Source organism: Pseudochaenichthys georgianus, chromosome 4, assembly GCF_902827115.2.
Source record: "Pseudochaenichthys georgianus chromosome 4, fPseGeo1.2, whole genome shotgun sequence".
In the NCBI taxonomy this organism is placed as follows: Eukaryota; Metazoa; Chordata; class Actinopteri; order Perciformes; family Channichthyidae; genus Pseudochaenichthys; species Pseudochaenichthys georgianus.
In genome coordinates, this window is record NC_047506.1 from 27408573 (window position 1) to 27426071 (window position 17499).

The window sequence follows — 17499 nt, forward strand, 5'->3', positions numbered from 1 at the left end:
GTGTGAACGCGGCTAAGGACAACATCAGAAAGGACAAGGCCTGGTTTTTAGTCGCTGCAGTTTGTGGAGTGGAAGGTAACAACCACATATTAATGTTTTAAAGTTAATTAATACTTGTAGGTACAGTACAGAGCCATTCAATAAACACAATTTAAACAAACACAAAAATAAAACATTTAACTACGTAGCCTACTTATTTTCTTGTAAAAGTACAAATGTCCAGGATGCCTGAATCAATAACAAAACTGCGAGCCTGCACGCACGACGCTACGCTTCTGAAACGCTTCTGGGACGTGTCCGGTGGGTTATGGTGCTAGAGGAGGTCGGCGTTATGGTGCTAGAGGAGGTCGGCGCAGTGCGCGCAGACGGATGGGGGTAATACAGCTTCGGCGATCCACTAGCACCCCCCCCCCGCGGCGGCTTTGGAAATGCTCCCGATTTCTGAGGTCTCAAGGTTGGCAAGTATGCTGTGAATACTTAAAAGAGGCTTGAGGGTGTAGAACTAACTAGAAAAAAACATGTGTCAAACAAATTGTCTTTATGATTAATCATTGTTGAGCCTTTTTAAAAATAGAGTCTTTGTCAGACAGCGGGGGAAATCTGACTTTATCAGTGTCACTTTTCACACAAAAAAAGGTGATCACGTATTCCTTAGAACTGCCAGTATGATTCTTCAGAAGTGTTTCTGACGTCGGGTTAGGGCAGTGGTTCTCAAAGTGGGGCGCCGAGGCATGACAGGGGGGGCGCGAGAGACCAGGAGGAAAAATGGTTATTTAAAAAAAAAAAAAAAAAAAATCATATTTTGAAAAATTATTGATTCGAAAATAATATGATACAGTACTATTACGTCTGGGTCTCTGTGTTTCATTAAAGCTAGGCTCTGTGTGTGTGTGTGTGTGTGTGTGTGTGTGTGTGTGTGTGTGTGTGTGTGTGTGTGTGTGTGTGTGTGTGTGTGTGTGTGTGCACGCGCGCGCGTGCGTGCGTAATGAGCCATTTTGTGTGCGTGCGAGAGAGAGAGAGCGCACCGGTACTGGAGATCGTTGTTGTTAGCTTCTGGTGCTAGCGAGCTACGCTAACGGATATAAGGAGTTTTTTCAACAACAAAGTGGAGGAGAGTCCTCTCCTGTCAGACTGAAAGACTCAGTGAGCTAAAGGACTCTCTGAGTGTTATCTCAGTGGGTCTCAAATGTTTTGGTCACCATTAATGTAAACAATTATTTCCGAGGCACACGTTTATATGATCATTATAGTTATAAAAAAATAAGAGAATAAATTAAAAACAGGTATGAAATACTATATGACATTAAAAAAAGAATAAAGTTTAAAAGGGAGTGATTTGTAAAATATCCATAAAGAAAAAGTAAATCTGTTTACAGTTCTGTTTCAAATGGGTGTTGAGAGATGTATCCATAGATCTCTTCATGTTGGTCCACACACCACCTATAAAAATAGCACTTTACTCCTGCTTACGCCATGAGCTGATATCGAGCCTTCATTGTAACAGTCGCGGGCACACTGTGTATTTGCGTGGGGAGTGTTGCAGTAGAAAATTCCACTGTAGCGACCGGTACATTAAACCCTAAATGTATGAGCACCCTCTATGAAACGTCAAGCTACCCCACAGCACACCCAAAATAAATCTCTGGCGCCGCCACTGAGCCTGACTATTTGTGTTGGGGGGGGCCCGACTTTTTTTTTTATCCAACTTTAGGGGGCCTGACAGAAAAAGTTTGAGAACCACTGGGTTAGGGGAAGCTGTATCCAATCATGTCTGTTACTTCCCAAAATTGACCATCCCTCATTCAGACTCACTTCATGTTGTGATTAACCAGCTGGGAAGAGGTGAGAAAAGAGCCAGGATCCTTCTTTTTCTAATTATTCATTTTTTTACGCACCTATTTCTGTCACTTTTCATGTGATAAACCCAGGGCAACACTATATTTCCCTGTTGCAAAAAAACATTCAAACACCCATGATCATCTGGATTTGTCTCACGGGGGAAAGGTGGCAATGACTCTGCTGAAGTCCCAGGTGTTTATTGGCATCCGATTGGCAGTGATAAGCAAGGTGGACAGATACAAAAAAATACAAGCAACCCTAACATCTTCACTAACTTCACAAACAATAGAAACATAAAAGCATACTCGTTGGGAAGGAGTTACCAGATAAACTCTTTGCGTGGCGTTTACATGTCCTCCCTGTGGATACCATATGTTTGTGAGCAATTCCTCCACCAATCTGTCAGGAGGATTTGAGGCGTGAACTGCTGATGAGTATTAATGCAACAGTCTATTTATACTATCACTGGGACAGGTATCCAGGCCGTGAACGAGGAAGAAAATGACATCAATAAATGAAGTTCATATACACTTAGTGATTTGCATCAGAAACAAATGTTAAACCACAAGAAACAATGTCAACAACGCAACCACACATGCTGGCTCTAATTTGTCAAAGTGAAGCGTCAGAGGCTTGATGCCAAAAAGATGTGTGACACAGATCACACTAATGGCTGCTCAGTCTTTTCCAAAAACAAATTATCCACCGCTAACGACACCATTTTTTAACAGATACCACTCTTGATTTTGTCCTAATCTGATCCATTGATCTATTGTTAATGTAACTGTAATATTATATAACATCTTGCATTTAGGTAGGCATATCAAATGTGTTTAGGTCAATCTGCATACATGGATGCATACATCTATATAGGTGTTATAAGGAAACATAAATTAGATACAACCAGTGGTGCGAATACATCCACCAACAATTTTTCAACCAATATCAGTTCCACATGTCAGAATTTCATTGCAGCTTGAAATGCTTTTCCATGCCTCATTACCAACCTGTTTTACACAAGGGAGGGCACACACATTTCCCTGACTGTGACTGAAATGGTACATTAAATGTGCTTTCTTTGAAATTGTTGTCACTCTTCAGAGTTTTAGCCCCTTGTCATATTATCTGGTCAGTCAAGACTATTTAGTATTTGTGCCTCATTTTTGTGTTTCTACTGCTATATGATACAAATATGACATAGCAGTTATGAATGAACTATAAAGAGCTAAAAGTGCTTTCATAATGACCAGTAATGGATGATTTGTCTTTATTTCTGTATGGGAACACTTTAATGATGACATAACTACTTTGACAGCTTGGCAGTACGAGCTATTGCCATAGCAACCATTTGGCCAGCCAATGAGATTAAGTGTTCCCTTTCCCCAATGATGGTGAAGGTGTGCCCACTAGTAGATTCCACTTGGCAGGGATCATTGTGATATGTGTGATATATGGGTATTGTAGTCACACAATCTCTCTTTAACAACACACACACACACACACACACACACACACAGTCCAATCCTATCCTATCATCAATGCTGTAAGCAGGTATTTGCACCCTAGCACTTTTCTCCACTGCGTTTCGTAACATTTCTGGAACATGGAAAATGTGAAACAGTTCATTCTGAAATTCCTTGAGGATAAAATTAATAATCTGCATTTGTACACACTTTGATGACTGTGCGATGACAGAACAAAGTTATCTCCAGTCTACTCGGGTGATGTTTGAGTTGGTCTCTGCAGACATAATCTATTATTGTAAGTTTATATTCTTGCGAGGAACAGATAGGCATACTACTCTTGACTGAATACATTCAAAAGGGCCTTTTAGAAAATATTACGTTAGTATGGAGGCTTCTTGGTAGTTCAACAAAGCTACATTCATGGACCATGAATTGTAGTGTCCATGAGTCAGTCTTATTGCCATAAAAGCTCTGTTTACTTATATAATCAAAGTCCAATGTTAAGACATTATTTTTGGAATATGCCAAGTAAAGAAAATACAGGTCAAATTATTTTAGACTTCTTTCAAATAGTATACCTTCATCCTATTTAATTTATATTGTTAACACATTTGAAACTCCAACTTTGTGGTATATTTAGGAGTTGTTTTTTTAAGTGATGCTGACGTTGTGGGCGTGACTTTCAAACTGCGGGTTGTGTCAGGAACTGCTTCCGGTGGTCACGTAAGGTAGGCTTCAGCCATAAACAGTGTAAATAAAGGGGGATATCAAACGTACAGAAAGCGCCAGGGGTGCTGTGTGTTTAAGAACAGTTTGTACAATAACCGCATGTTTCATCCAGGCCAACACATCGATTACATTTTGGCCGTATTTTCTTTTTTATCCATGTTTGCTCGAGCAGGATCTCTATCCAGGGTGGCATGGACCGGCTGCCGAAGGTCATTTTCGCCAGCTTGACTGATACATTACCTTGCACGTTGAATACGATTAATAAAACATCAACACACTTTTATATTCTAAACCTTTCACCCAATTATACGTAGTAATCGTTCTCTGTTGTTAACTTCGCATCTCGCAGCTTTACCTTGCTGAAAAGTAACTATTCACAACTGCTTCACATAATTCAAAGTTTAGTGTGTTTCAAAATGCCAAACACACATTTGTGTTATTTTTACGAATCCATTGATTCATATGGTCAATTCGGCTTGCATGTCAAACTGTACAAATGCATAATTTCGTCAACTAAGACGACCTTTATCATTTGCATGACTGTTGTCAACGTGTAGCTAGCGTTATGCTACAACTATTATCTCCCACCGAACATATAGAAGCAATAACATACATTTCGTTTTAACTGAAAGGTTTAGTGGGAAGCGAATTAAATGTATACCGAATTTAAAATTAGTTACTCACGTTTTATAAAACACTTACAGCCATGCTTTAAGAAGTGTTGTTGGTTTTCACTGAAGCGTGCAGTCTTGATTTTGCCACATTTTGAATGGAGATCGGCAAATCGCATGCCAATATAACATTTTAGCCAATTACTAGTGCCAGTGAAGAGCATGTGTACTGCTAATCCTGGATTACCTAGCACATGAACCTTACTTCAGTAGTAGACCAGGCACAGTGCAATTTAAGACGTAGCCCCTACACATATTACAATGTATATGGGCATTTTCAGACCAGCAGCGATGCTCCAGTTGTATATTATGTTGCTGCTAATCTTTAGGTTTCAGCTCGTTTCTTCCAGTGACTTCTTCAGGTCTTTTAGGTGTTTGCACGAACCTACTAAACTGTGTCACTACTTGTAGTGTGTGTAATACTGGACTAAATGCCTTGGAATACTGTTTGATTCAATATTGTGATTTGTCTTTTTCAGAATGGGAAATTTTACATCCTCAACATCTGTGGCCGGTTCATCATGTGTACAGCATGTTCAGGTAAATTATTTCTTGCATATATGTTACCTGAAGGAAATGTAAAAACTGTTAGAACAGTTTTTACATAGTTGTTACATATCCTAACAACTATGTGTTTGATACCTTTTTTTTTTCAATAGAAGTAACCAGTTTAGCTGCACATTAAATTGTTTAGTGACTCCTTCTTTCAGTTAAAACCATTATAGCATCTCCTTTTTCTCCACATTTTTCAGTAAAAAACTCATATTAAAGTGTACCCAGTTCACTCTATTACTAAACATTAACCATGGAAAATCTGCAGAGATAAGGTTTCTTTCACCTTTGCCGAGCAATTTACATAGGACTCTGGTATTTGTAGATTATTTCTGTGTTCCACTGATATTAAATTACATATTTCCCCCCCCCCGACCTTTCAGGAGATGGTGTCACAGAACTGTGTTGTGATATTTTCCAAGTCCACCTGTCCTTATTGCAAAATGGCCAAGAATGTGTTCAATGAAATTGGTGCGACCTACAAAGTGATTGAACTGGATGAGCACAATGATGGGAGGAGAATGCAAGAGGCCTTAGCTCAGATGACCGGTGCCAGAACGGTAAGAGCCTCAAGTTGTGTTTTGGGTTTGCAATTTCAATTTCACAGCCTTTTATTTTTGACTTGTTTTGTTTGGGCTGCATCCAAGGTTTCATGTCTTTATCTTGACTCAAATAAGCTGCATATTTGTCATACTATAGTCTTTAATGGTATCAAATATAGACATTACATTAATACATTTTAATAATAATGATGTGAATATTTTGTACAAGACTAAAAACATGTAGATACTATTCCACGTTTATACACTTGTCCCCATCAACAGGCGACATATCAGGAGTTACGAGATATAAATAGCATTTAGATCTACATTAAAACTAGACTTTATGACATAAGGGTTGTGTATCTGCACGTTAAACTAATTTACACCTTTTAAATGTTTCTTTTATTTTATTTTTGACCAAGTACAGAGTTGACATTGGCTGTCAGAGCACAGACATTTTTTTCTTTTGGTCTGCCATCTATTTATCTACACATAAACATTAATTAGTGACATCTGATATGACCAACCTTCATACAAATGTGAAGGTAGCTGAAGGTTTTGTACAGTGCTTTAGTTTTTTTAACAAGAAAGAGAGATTAGAGTTGGTGTTTACCAACAAAGGTTTTCATTCACACACCTGTATTTACACTTGCACTACTATATTTTCACTGAAAGGATCAGAATTTGATCTGATTTAATTTAAACATTATTTTTTTTTACATACAAATATGCTCAAACTGTCCCAGCACACTTATCCTTACAGACAGAGCCATATGACAACATTAGTTGTAGCAATTCCAATACACAGCTGCATAGACAATCGTATTGTCTACGTATCGACAATAGTAATTTTCCAATAGTCTTGCCAAACTCCTCAGACTAGCAGTAAATTAATCTAGAGGGCTGTCAGGTGCCTTTATAACGCTTTGTTTCAAAACCTAATGGTACAACATGATCTGTGTGTTAAGGTGCCGCGAGTCTTCATTAACGGAAACTGTATCGGGGGTGGCTCTGATACCAAACAACTCCATCAGCAGGGGAAATTGCGGCCCCTAATCGAGCAGTGTGCTCCCTGTTGCGCTTCCAGCTCCGACGGCTCGGGTAGCGGACAGTTTGAGTCAGCCAAATGACTAACCGTTCTTGTAGTTCTTTTCAATACGGTGTTTATGAAACATCTACTTGATCTCGTGTTGCAAGTTCAACATTGTTTGAGCATGACTATGTTATATATTTATCAAAGTGCATTGAATGTTAGGCTACATACCTTTTCATACAGGGATGTACAGTATTGTTATTAAAGCTGCCATATTTAAAACAAAAACTGAACATCATTGGTATGTGAGGTATTGACAGTTTGATTCAATTGAGGTCATTCTTCATATGTTGTACGATTAATGTAGCTTGTCATTTTGTTATGATTAGCACATCAACTTGTAAATGTATTTAAACATCCAATGTGAAAAATATTATGATTTTGTAAAACATTTTTTACCTAGCCGTCGAAGCATTTTAATTAAAAGTCTACCTGAAATGTTAGCAGAAGCTATGTTATATTCTGAATTTCTTTGTTAAACCATCCATTTAACTTATATCAGATGAATGAAAAGCCGATTGAATCATGATGCTGGTCCGTGTTATGAATACAAATATGTATGGTTGTATTTATAACAACAACTCTGAAATATTTTCTAAATGCCTGAAATGTGTATTTATGAATATTAAAAAATATGAATGAAACCACCATCTGCCTCCAATGTCTGGCTTGCCTTTTTCTTGAAGTGTGCTTAATTTGTCCCCTCGTTCGCTTAGGCGGGCGGAGATTGATTAAACTCAACGAGTGGGCACATTACTTTCAGATATTGATCATGGGTTCTTATTTTTCTATTTATATACGTATAGTTGATACGTATGTAACCTTGAAACTTGTCTTTGTCGAAAACATTTTTGCAATATATTTTCTCAAATTAGTGTGGCTTTTGGATAGTATACGCTGTAAATAAAACGAGCGCTCCCATAGTCCCCACATTGCACCTCATCCGTGAGGTCACTAGTGTTTCAGTCAAATTAGCTTGACTAGCGGTAGTACTGCTAAGCTAGGATATTAGCATCTCGTATATGTGTAAGTAGGTTGAATAAACAACGTTGTAAAGAATGGCTGGAAGCGCAGGAGAGTGGTGTCTGATGGAGAGTGACCCCGGCGTGTTCACAGAACTGATAAAGGGTTTTGGTGAGTGACGAGCTGTTCATTCAGTGCATGGTAGCTATGCGACAGCGCTAGCTAGCTAGCTCCTTTAAAGCTAATGGTAATTTGCAATCAGCTTCTATTGGTTTTCTATGCAATAATAAAAACAAGCAATGGAGGTCAAATACAAAATATGTTAGAGGCTTTGTATTCTCAGCAACCACCAAAACGCTGCATTCTCTAAAAAGTTGCATGCAGTATTTGACAAAGCTAACTTAATGAGGCAAGCTAACTGGCTAGCATTACTCAGCGTTCAAAACAACGGCGCGTGAAAACAAATCCTCACTCATTAATGACATCTTTGTGCTTTGCTCTGCTGTCAACCCGTCACTGGGGACATTTGGTCCCATATGTTAACGTTTGTAAAAAGCCAGACACACCGTTTTATAAGTATGAGTAATTATGTGATGCTGTATTTGTTCTTGCCAGGTTGCAAAGGCGCCCAGGTTGAAGAGATATGGAGTATGGAGCCAGAGAATTTTGACAACTTGAAGTATGTTCATACCTGCAGCTTCTATATATTTCATAATCCCTCTCAAGGCATTATTTGTTTAATATTTCGGTTCTGTTTCAGACCAGTTCATGGGTTGATTTTCCTCTTCAAGTGGCAGCCAGGTGAGGAGCCAGCAGGGTCTATCGTTCAGGATTCAAGGCTTGATCAAATCTTCTTTGCCAAACAGGTATTTATTTTATGTCATATAAAACTTTTTTTTGTTACACAATGTTGTGGTGTTTTAATATTTGAGTCATAGTAAGTTCTTAGCAAACAAAATGGCAACCTCGATCTGCTTGGTTTTTACAAGTGTATACACACATATCCCTACAGATGGATTGGAAGTATATGATATAATCATCAAATGCATCATATCATGAACACACTGACTACAAAATATAGAGACCCAATTAGTAAGTGTACATAACATAGGAAGATCTGGTTAGAAGATGATTTTTGATTTCATTAAGTTTGTTAATTAATACACAATGGGTTATGGATCTGTGTAATAATTAATGTGTTATCTCTGTATGTTTTCAGGTCATTAACAACGCCTGTGCCACCCAGGCGATAGTCAGCGTTCTGCTCAACTGCTTCCATTCTGACATGTTGGTTGGGGACACACTGACAGAGTTCAGAGAGTTTTCACAGAGTTTCGACCCTGCTGTACGTTCACGGTATTTTTCCCTTGAATCCCAAAAAATTGTTTGGCAATTGCATGCAGTAGTACAGGAATGTATTGTTTACCCATTCACAATAAACTATACACCTTTTTAATTAAAGTGACACCAGCATTTACCTTCTAACTCAAGTACCAAGTGACACATTTTTCACAAAAAACCCAGCTTTTTCTCTCTTTATTACACAACTTGATATACTTATTTCCCCACTTTCATCTCTAACACTTGACAGTTTCATCCTCTTACCTCCAAAACCTTGATGACTCGGTTTTCTGTCCCACACATGTTCAAAAGAACTAAGTGAAACTGCTCAACTTCTCTTTTGATCTTAAATGACTCAAGCTGTCCTTTTTTTTGAAAAAATATCTAAACCAGTTGGAAAGGGCAAATAATGGTAATAAATCAGGCTATCGTATAGAAGCAACCTGTGAGTCGTTTGATATAGTTAGTACCTTTTTGACACTACTTACATATCTACACTTATTGTAAGTATAACTTGTTTCTAGAAAAAAGGAATTTATAAGGGTCCCATTCAGCCTTTAATAGCACAACTTTAGGCAAATGTTATACAGTCAGCAATATAATCCTGTAACCCCCTCCTCAGATGAAAGGTCTGGCTCTTAGCAACTCCGAAGTGATCCGACAAGTTCACAACAGCTTTGCCAGGTAAGCTCTCGCTCCATCAACTCTGTTTGAATGACTTCTTGATATGTCTAGCTCTTTATTCTTACTCTGTGGAAAGTGATTGCTGCTAATGCACCTGTCTGATTTTATGCAACTTGCAAATGTGAGGTTTGGTCATTTGTTGGTCACCATGTGAAGCCCTTTCACAACCTACTTAGTAATATATAACATGTTTTTTTAAAGGGTACATAATATGCTCATTTTCAGGTTCATATTTGTATTTTGTTCCTCTACTGGGACATGTTTACATGATTTAATGTACAACAAGGTCTTTATTTTTCTCATACTACCTGTGCTGCAGCACCTCTTTTCACCCTCTGTCTGAAACCGGAGCCCAGTCTGCTCTGATTGGCCGGCTCTGTTGTGATTGGTCAACAGCTTAGAGATGTTCCGCCCTTAACCTATCAAGTACAACGTGTTGGAGCATTAGCCAATATAAGCAAAAGTGTAACATAGTGATGTCACTGCATGTTACACAAAAAAACAAATCAGTCCAATTGACAGGCAGGGAAGACGTGTGGGAGAGAAACTCCCTCTGCAGGGATTTTAGCCTTTGCAGACCATTTTCATGCACAATATCCTATAACACACTACACGAAAGGGAACCCCCAAAAAGCATATAAAGGCCTCTTAATGGGTGACATGTTTAACATTTTCTACGTACGCTATATTGACTTAGATTGGAGTCTAAGATTGGAGTTTGTTTTTCGAGCATTCCTAAATTCCAACCTGTTTCACGGCATCTACATGTGATGCAGGATCATTTTCTTTAAAATTGTGACTTTTTTGTTTTTACAGACAGCAAATGTTTGAATTTGATGCCAAGTCCACAGCGAAGGACGAGGACGCCTTTCACTTTGTGAGCTATGTTCCTGTAAACGGACGGCTATACGAGCTGGATGGACTCCGAGAGGGACCAATTGACCTAGGTTGCTATTTTTTCCTTTTTATTGCTTTATACAATTTCATCTTGTTGGCCATGGCCCATTTCCTCTAAAACTGTCTGTTTTACAATGATGTACAGTGCAGGGGACTGTATGTACAGACAGACACCTGCAGTATTATCAGCTGTGGTCTGTGTTTTCATCAGGTGCGTGCAACCAGGATGATTGGATCAGCGCCGTTCGCCCAGTGATCGAGAAAAGAATACAGAAGTGAATATATTTTTTTCATTTATGTCGGATCAATCCTAAATTAATGAAATCCTCAGTTAATGTTGAATCTTATTGCTATTAAAGAATCTCTTTATTTCAATACAATAGGTACTGAGAAGTGAAAAGGGAATTCATTTTTTTTTTAACAGTTTTTGATTGTACAAAGCAGATCGGTAAATACAGCATGTTCTGCCAAGTGCTCAACATGTTTTATTGTTTCCCTGTTCAGGTACAGTGAAGGAGAGATCCGGTTCAACCTAATGGCCATCGTATCAGACAGGAAGATGATATATGAGAGAAAGATCGCAGAGCTCCAGACCCAGCTTACTGAGGTGAGTGGTAGCAAAAAAAAAATTGATGGCATAGAGTAGTTTACTTTGTCCCTGTGAGGCTAAATGTGAAATGCATCAGATGTCTGCTTCAAAAAGTTAGGGATTATAATCAAACAAAACATTTCCTTGTCGTCATATTCGTCCACAACACATGAAGTGTAGGATACGACTGCTCTGGGTTTAAATAAATGATTGTGTAGTAATTGAAATTGCCACGTTTTTTTCAACATTAAGAAAATGACACTGATTGTTCTGAATGAGAGTCGTTTAAGGTGAATACGAGATAACACTACTATTGATCATGGAAGTCTTATACATTATAAAAAGGTAGTGACATTTATTCGATAAAAGGAATCTTGAGAGTAAGGCGGATGTCTAATAATAGTCCAGCATTAAGATTTAAATATAAAATATTTTCATTTGATCTCTTTAGAGAGGGTCAAGGAATACATTTACCCCAAGCTCAAAGTCCTTGGCAGAGGATTAATTACCAATTAACTTATTGAAATGACCCAAAAGAGCTGGTAATATTCTCTAAATGCTAAGGAAAGGTGTTCTAATGCTTCATTCTCTGTCTCCTTTGGCATAGAGTACACTCAAATGTCCTTTTGAAAGGAAAGGGGATGTGCCATCTCACAATGTATTAACGCAGGAACATTTAAAGCGAAACCAGACCCTTGTGAATAACACTTGTTATCACATTATAACGTGCCCTAATGTAGGTGCAGGGTTCCCCAAAAACTGCCATTTTCTTTTTCCTAGTCCTTATGAATTCTCCTCCAAAGCACTCCTTGACTCCATAACATTTCCCATCCATCAAGGTCAGGCAAAAGTAGATAGGAAAATAAATCTCATCTATTTTTTACTACCTGACCAGCTGACCTGTTTTTCGTTTTTTAATTAAAAGGTGTAGTCTGTATTACCTGTCGGTTACTGTCGCTTACTGATCACACCCTGATTATTACCCATCTCCATGACTACAGTATGGTGAAGCATTCAACCACTGGAGGTCAGCAAACACAAGATTTTACTTTATTACTAAAAGCCCTACTGCAAACATATTTAAAGGAGTAGGATAGATCTGCCAGTGGTGCAAAGTTACCTGGCAAAAATAACTCAAGTACTATACTTAGGTACTATTTCAAGGTACTTTACATGAGTGTTTTCACATTGTGGTTTTGTTGTACTCCACTACATTTTGTGGGCCAATATTGTACTGTTTTCTCTAGCACATTAATTGTACAGCTTTTGTTACCTGGAAGATTTAGATTGCTATTACAAATATAAAAATCATAATGCATTATTCCAGCTTATACTACCAAGCAGTGTTTGAATTAATACAACTAAATCCCACTTATACAATTATTTTGAAGTAGGCAATACGGCACCATAAATACTTTTTGATGCTGATATCTTTGTACAATTTTTAATGCAGGAATTGTACAGGAATACTACAGAGCAATTATACTGTGTAGTAGGGATCGACCGAAATGGCTTTTTCAAGGCCGATACCGATTATTAGTAATCAAGGAGACAGATAACCGATATACATTTGCAGTAAAAAAAAAAATCTTAGTGTCAAAATGTAGAATAACACAAACTCCAACACAACTTCTTTGAAATGCATTTAAGCATAGCCTATATTATGTTTAATTATCTTTTAAACATCTTACAACTGGTTTCCTCTCTGTGCCCTTTTCTTTAGTGCAGTCATCTGCAATGAGTTAGAGAGAGAGACAAGAAGTGGGGCTGCAGGCTGACATGCTTAACTAACAATAAAGCTTAATTTATTATATCGGTCTCTCTAGTATAACATCCCAATAAGCTGCTAGCAACTGCAAAACACTAGTGCTAGCTAATGTTTTGCAAACTATTAAAAGTGAGGCTATTACAGTAGACCTAACGTTAGTCTAGTAACCTCACTTCTAATATTTTGCTAAATACATGTTGATTAGCTAATGAGCTTCACATATCAACCTGAAAACTGTGAGGCTCCACTCGCAGCCCCCCCCCCCCCCCCCCCCACACACACACCACAGTTACTCCGCTGCGAGACGCTGCACGCACCCCCATCTCTGACTGACTTCCCGCATCCCTGTGTAACTGGGAAACTGATAGAATTGTATCATAAGATCGTGGTGTTTTTGCAACTTCAGCATAGGGGATAGGGATGTTTATTGAACTTCGGTTTAACACATGTATGGCTCTGCCGCTCAGCGCTGCTGCTTGCTTCAGTCTGTGTCTGCGTTCTTTCGCACCTGCCTGTAATCTGAGAAGGTCCCGCCTCTCTGGCTGGCTCCCGCCCGGAAAATCTTCAGTAATAGCCTATCAGATAGCGCTGTGGGCGGGACATTGCTTGTGTACACAGAGTGGTGACTGCAGCCAGAGAAACGGCGCATCAGAGCCAAAGTTTTATCGGCAATTTGATAAAAAAAAGGCCGATACCGATAATCGGTCAAATGCGGAATATCGGCCCCTACTGTGTAGTATTGCTAATTTTCTCCAAATGACAACCTCCCCCCCCCCCCCCCTTCTGTTTCCCAGGATGAACCAATGGACACGGACCAGAGCTCCACGTTTCTCAGCTCCATCCAGTCGGAGATTGCCAAGTACCAGCTCCTTATTGAAGAGGAAAATCAGAAACTTAAAAGATATAAGGTGGGTTTCTCCTCAACACTGCATTTCCTGCTATTACATTCTGCATTTCACTGTAATATAAATGCAGGGAAATTGCCCCTTAAGGCTACAGTGTATTTGTGTCTGTTGAAAACAACCTTTGAATAAGGAGATAATATATGTACAGGCTGTGTTTTACGTGTAAGACTGAAAGTTCCTTCATTCACATCTGTCATGCCCAGGTTTTCTCTCACTTTCTTTGTTAAATTGATGTGTTTTTCTTACAGATTGAAAACATTCGGAGAAAGCACAACTACCTTCCCTTTATCATGGAGCTGCTGAAGACACTGGCAGAGTACCAACAGTTAATACCTTTGGTGGAGAAGGTATTTTATTTTATTTTATTGGCTTTCTTCAACGCCACTCGCTTTCTGTGCATGCACGTCTGGAAAAACATAATCACCTTGACATTTTGAAAAATCGTCAGGTTTTACTCCTCATTATTTTTAATGGGATATCTTGTAGTTTTCAGGGACTCTCATGTATACATAATGAAATACTTTGGTCAATGTCAAGAGGATCAATAAGGAAAATTAATCGACAAACGTAATGAAAGACCATTTCAGCTTCAGTATTAATTATGTCCAGTAAAGGGGGAATGGTCATGAATCCAACTTTTTAAGTTAATTTGTTTCTACAATGTTTACCACTACTTTATTTTAAATGAAGTAACATAAAAGGATATTTTGAATTTTTCTTTGTAGGTTTTGTACAGTAATAAACACGTGTTTTGTCTCACCAGGCAAAGGAGAAACAGAGCGCCAAAAAAGCCCAAGAGGCCAAGTGATCAACAAAAAGGACTTCCACACAAATGCATCCAGAACCCTACAGTCACATACAGATACTGTTCATAATCAGTCTTATTCACATTCATGACCAGGGATGGTCTGCAGCACTTCCGCCCTGTGGCCTCCTGTGAAACATCAATGTTAAGAACTGCACTGCAGGTGTAGCAGAGAGACTGTCCGGCAAAAAAAAAAAGAAGCTCTTTCCATGTGTCCATCAGCTCTAATGCATGATAGAAAGAAAAACAATGTGCTCAAATGATGTTCTGTCTTATTTTCATAATAAAATGTCTAGATGTTTGTGAATTTGTGTTGTTTATGGACAGATCTTCAAAAAAATGTATCATGGTGGTAAAGACTTCATGGTAGATATTTGCCACCACCTACTGTTACAGCTGAGCAACAACAAGAATTGTCGTTTTTAAAAAAAAATAAGCCATCTGATAAACCTTTTTTTCTCCACTGTAAACTAATAAGTATGTTTTTGCTCCAAAAAATATCAAACCTTTTAAAAACAATCTTGCAGTCAAAGTTATTTGACCCATAGAGAGAACGCTGACAAGCTGCCAAGTCCTTATAAGTGCATCATTAAGATGTGTGTTTTTTGGAAAGCTTCCCGTAGCACCATGTTGTTGTTTTTTTACGTGGGAGTCAGTAGTGGCCTCTGTGATTTATCCCATAAGCTAACATCTGTTCTCTACTACACAAAATAACCACGGTCAGCTGACTTAAGTGTTCTTGAACATAACAGACGTCTAAAGGCCTGCGTGAGTCTGACGTGTGTGACGACCAAAGCAGAACGTGGTGCTTTTCTATTTCTGGCACCTTTGTTTACATACACACCTTAAGTACTCCTTGGATCCAAGCCCAGTAGTCTGTTGCCAAGAAGCTTCACGTCAACAAATGCTAACAAACAGGTTTTACTACCAGCTCAGAAAGAGAAAGAACAATGTGTCAGTTTTATTTTTCTTTGTTAGGTCAGGCCACATGGTAATAGGATTCATGGTCACAGTGTCCCAGTTCTACAGGGTGTTTGTGAATACCATCACAGCCTCACTAGACATGCTTTCAAACAAAGCAATTATCTTTATCACTAACACAACATGGAATATATATTGTGGCTTGCTGACAATGATGCAAATACTTCAAAAAGTGTTATAAATAGCATTCTGCATAACGGAATGTGCGCTGTGTATGCCTACTTTGGAGGTCAGGGCATGTTTATTTGTGCAGCTCATTATCACATGCAGTGGCTTTAAGGGTTTTTGAGGCCCATAAAAAGCAGTGGTTCCAAACACCGACCAAGAAAAAGGCCTTTAAAGTATCAATATGGTTGATATTTTGCCTTCAAATATCCAACAAATAACCTTTGATGGAGTTCTTTGTTCGACCAACAGTCCATATCCCAACTTATTATATTTTACAATAAATGATAACTAAAAGCAGCAAGAAAATGTTAGGCTTTTGTTGTTGTTGATGGAGGTATTTGTAATTAGCATTTAGAAATTGAAAGATATATCCCTGCTCCTTCAAATGCCAGACAAAAGAAAGAGAACAGTTATTATATATATGTATCTACAGCTCATGATACAAGCAATGTCTGCAACAATTTTAGCAGCTCTGTGTTTTGCCAGAGCAGCTTTTTTTAGCTAAATGCTAAGGTCAACATGCTCATGCTGATAATGCTAACATGATGTTCAGCAGGTATACAGATTACCATGGTCACTATCAAACGTTAGCATGCTAACATTTGCAAATTGCCTCTAAACTAAAATAACAGTTGATTCAGTCATTAGTTTTACGGGAACATACAAAGTATCGGACAGAGATTTTGATGTAATAATGACCCTATATTAAATGTTAAGGGGGTCACCAAAGTAACTAAAGGTCATCTTGAGCAGAGTGAGGATGTCTGTACTACATTCTCTGACAATGCATCCAATGGTTGTCTGGACATTGTACTTTAAAAGCAAATGTCAAATTCATGCTGGTGCTGGAAGAAAAGTCGGGAGCACAAAGGTCAGTAGCCCTAATATCATTTTGGGATCATGACTCATCGTGTCTAATTTACATCACAGTCCATTTAATAATATCAGTCTGGACTGAAAGCATGCTGGTAGTTCTTAAAGCAGTATTATTATGGTTTCTATGCTGGAGAAAATAAACCTTTTAAATTGGTTTATTACTACAGTTGAGCACACTTTCCCAGCCAGTCTGACATTAAGATCACATTTCGACTCTTGCCAGAAGGCCAACACAACATACGTTTCTCGAGAGCTGCCGGTGTAAAAGATGACCTCATTAAATCAGGACAACAGGCCACAGGAGCTGTCAGCCTGTCAGGATCAACGTCCGGGTGTCTGACCACTGTCAGACTACGATTTCACGGCTTCACAGCCTCTGTTTCAGAAAGCAGGCACACAGCAGGCGGGGTAGGACTATCTGCTGTCAGTCAAGGTAACACATTGTTACAGTACTGAATCTCAGCTGCTATGACGTGGGCCATCAGCTGCACGAAGAGGAATGAAATGTTCCATAAAACTGAAGAATGTTGTTCATTGTGCAGCTTAGAATCAAGCTCATTGTCTCTAAAAATAGGTCATTGTATGTACGGTATGCAGATGTGTCTGACCTTTGTTAAACCAAACACCAAA

At 38.6% G+C, this 17499-nt stretch overlaps 2 protein-coding genes across 5 annotated transcripts; both read left to right on the forward strand.

The window, feature by feature from the left end:
• Nucleotides 1–3984: 3984 nt before the first annotated feature.
• glrx2 (glutaredoxin 2) lies at nucleotides 3985–7540 on the forward strand. Of its 4 annotated transcripts, none has more exons than XM_034081179.2 (4): nucleotides 3985–4033; nucleotides 5185–5245; nucleotides 5641–5817; nucleotides 6768–7540. In XM_034081179.2, the coding sequence occupies exons 2-4, from the start codon at nucleotides 5186–5188 to the stop codon at nucleotides 6927–6929; spliced, it is 399 nt and encodes a 132-aa protein (XP_033937070.1). In that variant the 5' UTR covers nucleotides 3985–4033; nucleotide 5185; the 3' UTR covers nucleotides 6930–7540. The 4 variants fall into 4 exon arrangements, with proteins under 4 accessions (XP_033937070.1, XP_033937069.1, XP_033937072.1 ...); XM_034081178.2 differs by lacking the exon at nucleotides 3985–4033 and adding an exon at nucleotides 4045–4243; XM_034081181.1 differs by lacking the exon at nucleotides 3985–4033 and adding an exon at nucleotides 4093–4116.
• Nucleotides 7541–7817: 277 nt separating this feature from the next.
• uchl5 (ubiquitin carboxyl-terminal hydrolase L5) lies at nucleotides 7818–15151 on the forward strand. Its single transcript, XM_034081907.2, has 11 exons — nucleotides 7818–8026; nucleotides 8471–8534; nucleotides 8616–8721; nucleotides 9075–9200; nucleotides 9819–9880; nucleotides 10697–10827; nucleotides 10989–11052; nucleotides 11282–11384; nucleotides 13929–14042; nucleotides 14288–14386; nucleotides 14803–15151. The coding sequence occupies exons 1-11, from the start codon at nucleotides 7951–7953 to the stop codon at nucleotides 14845–14847; spliced, it is 990 nt and encodes a 329-aa protein (XP_033937798.1). The 5' UTR covers nucleotides 7818–7950; the 3' UTR covers nucleotides 14848–15151.
• The last annotated feature ends 2348 nt before the right edge of the window (nucleotides 15152–17499 follow it).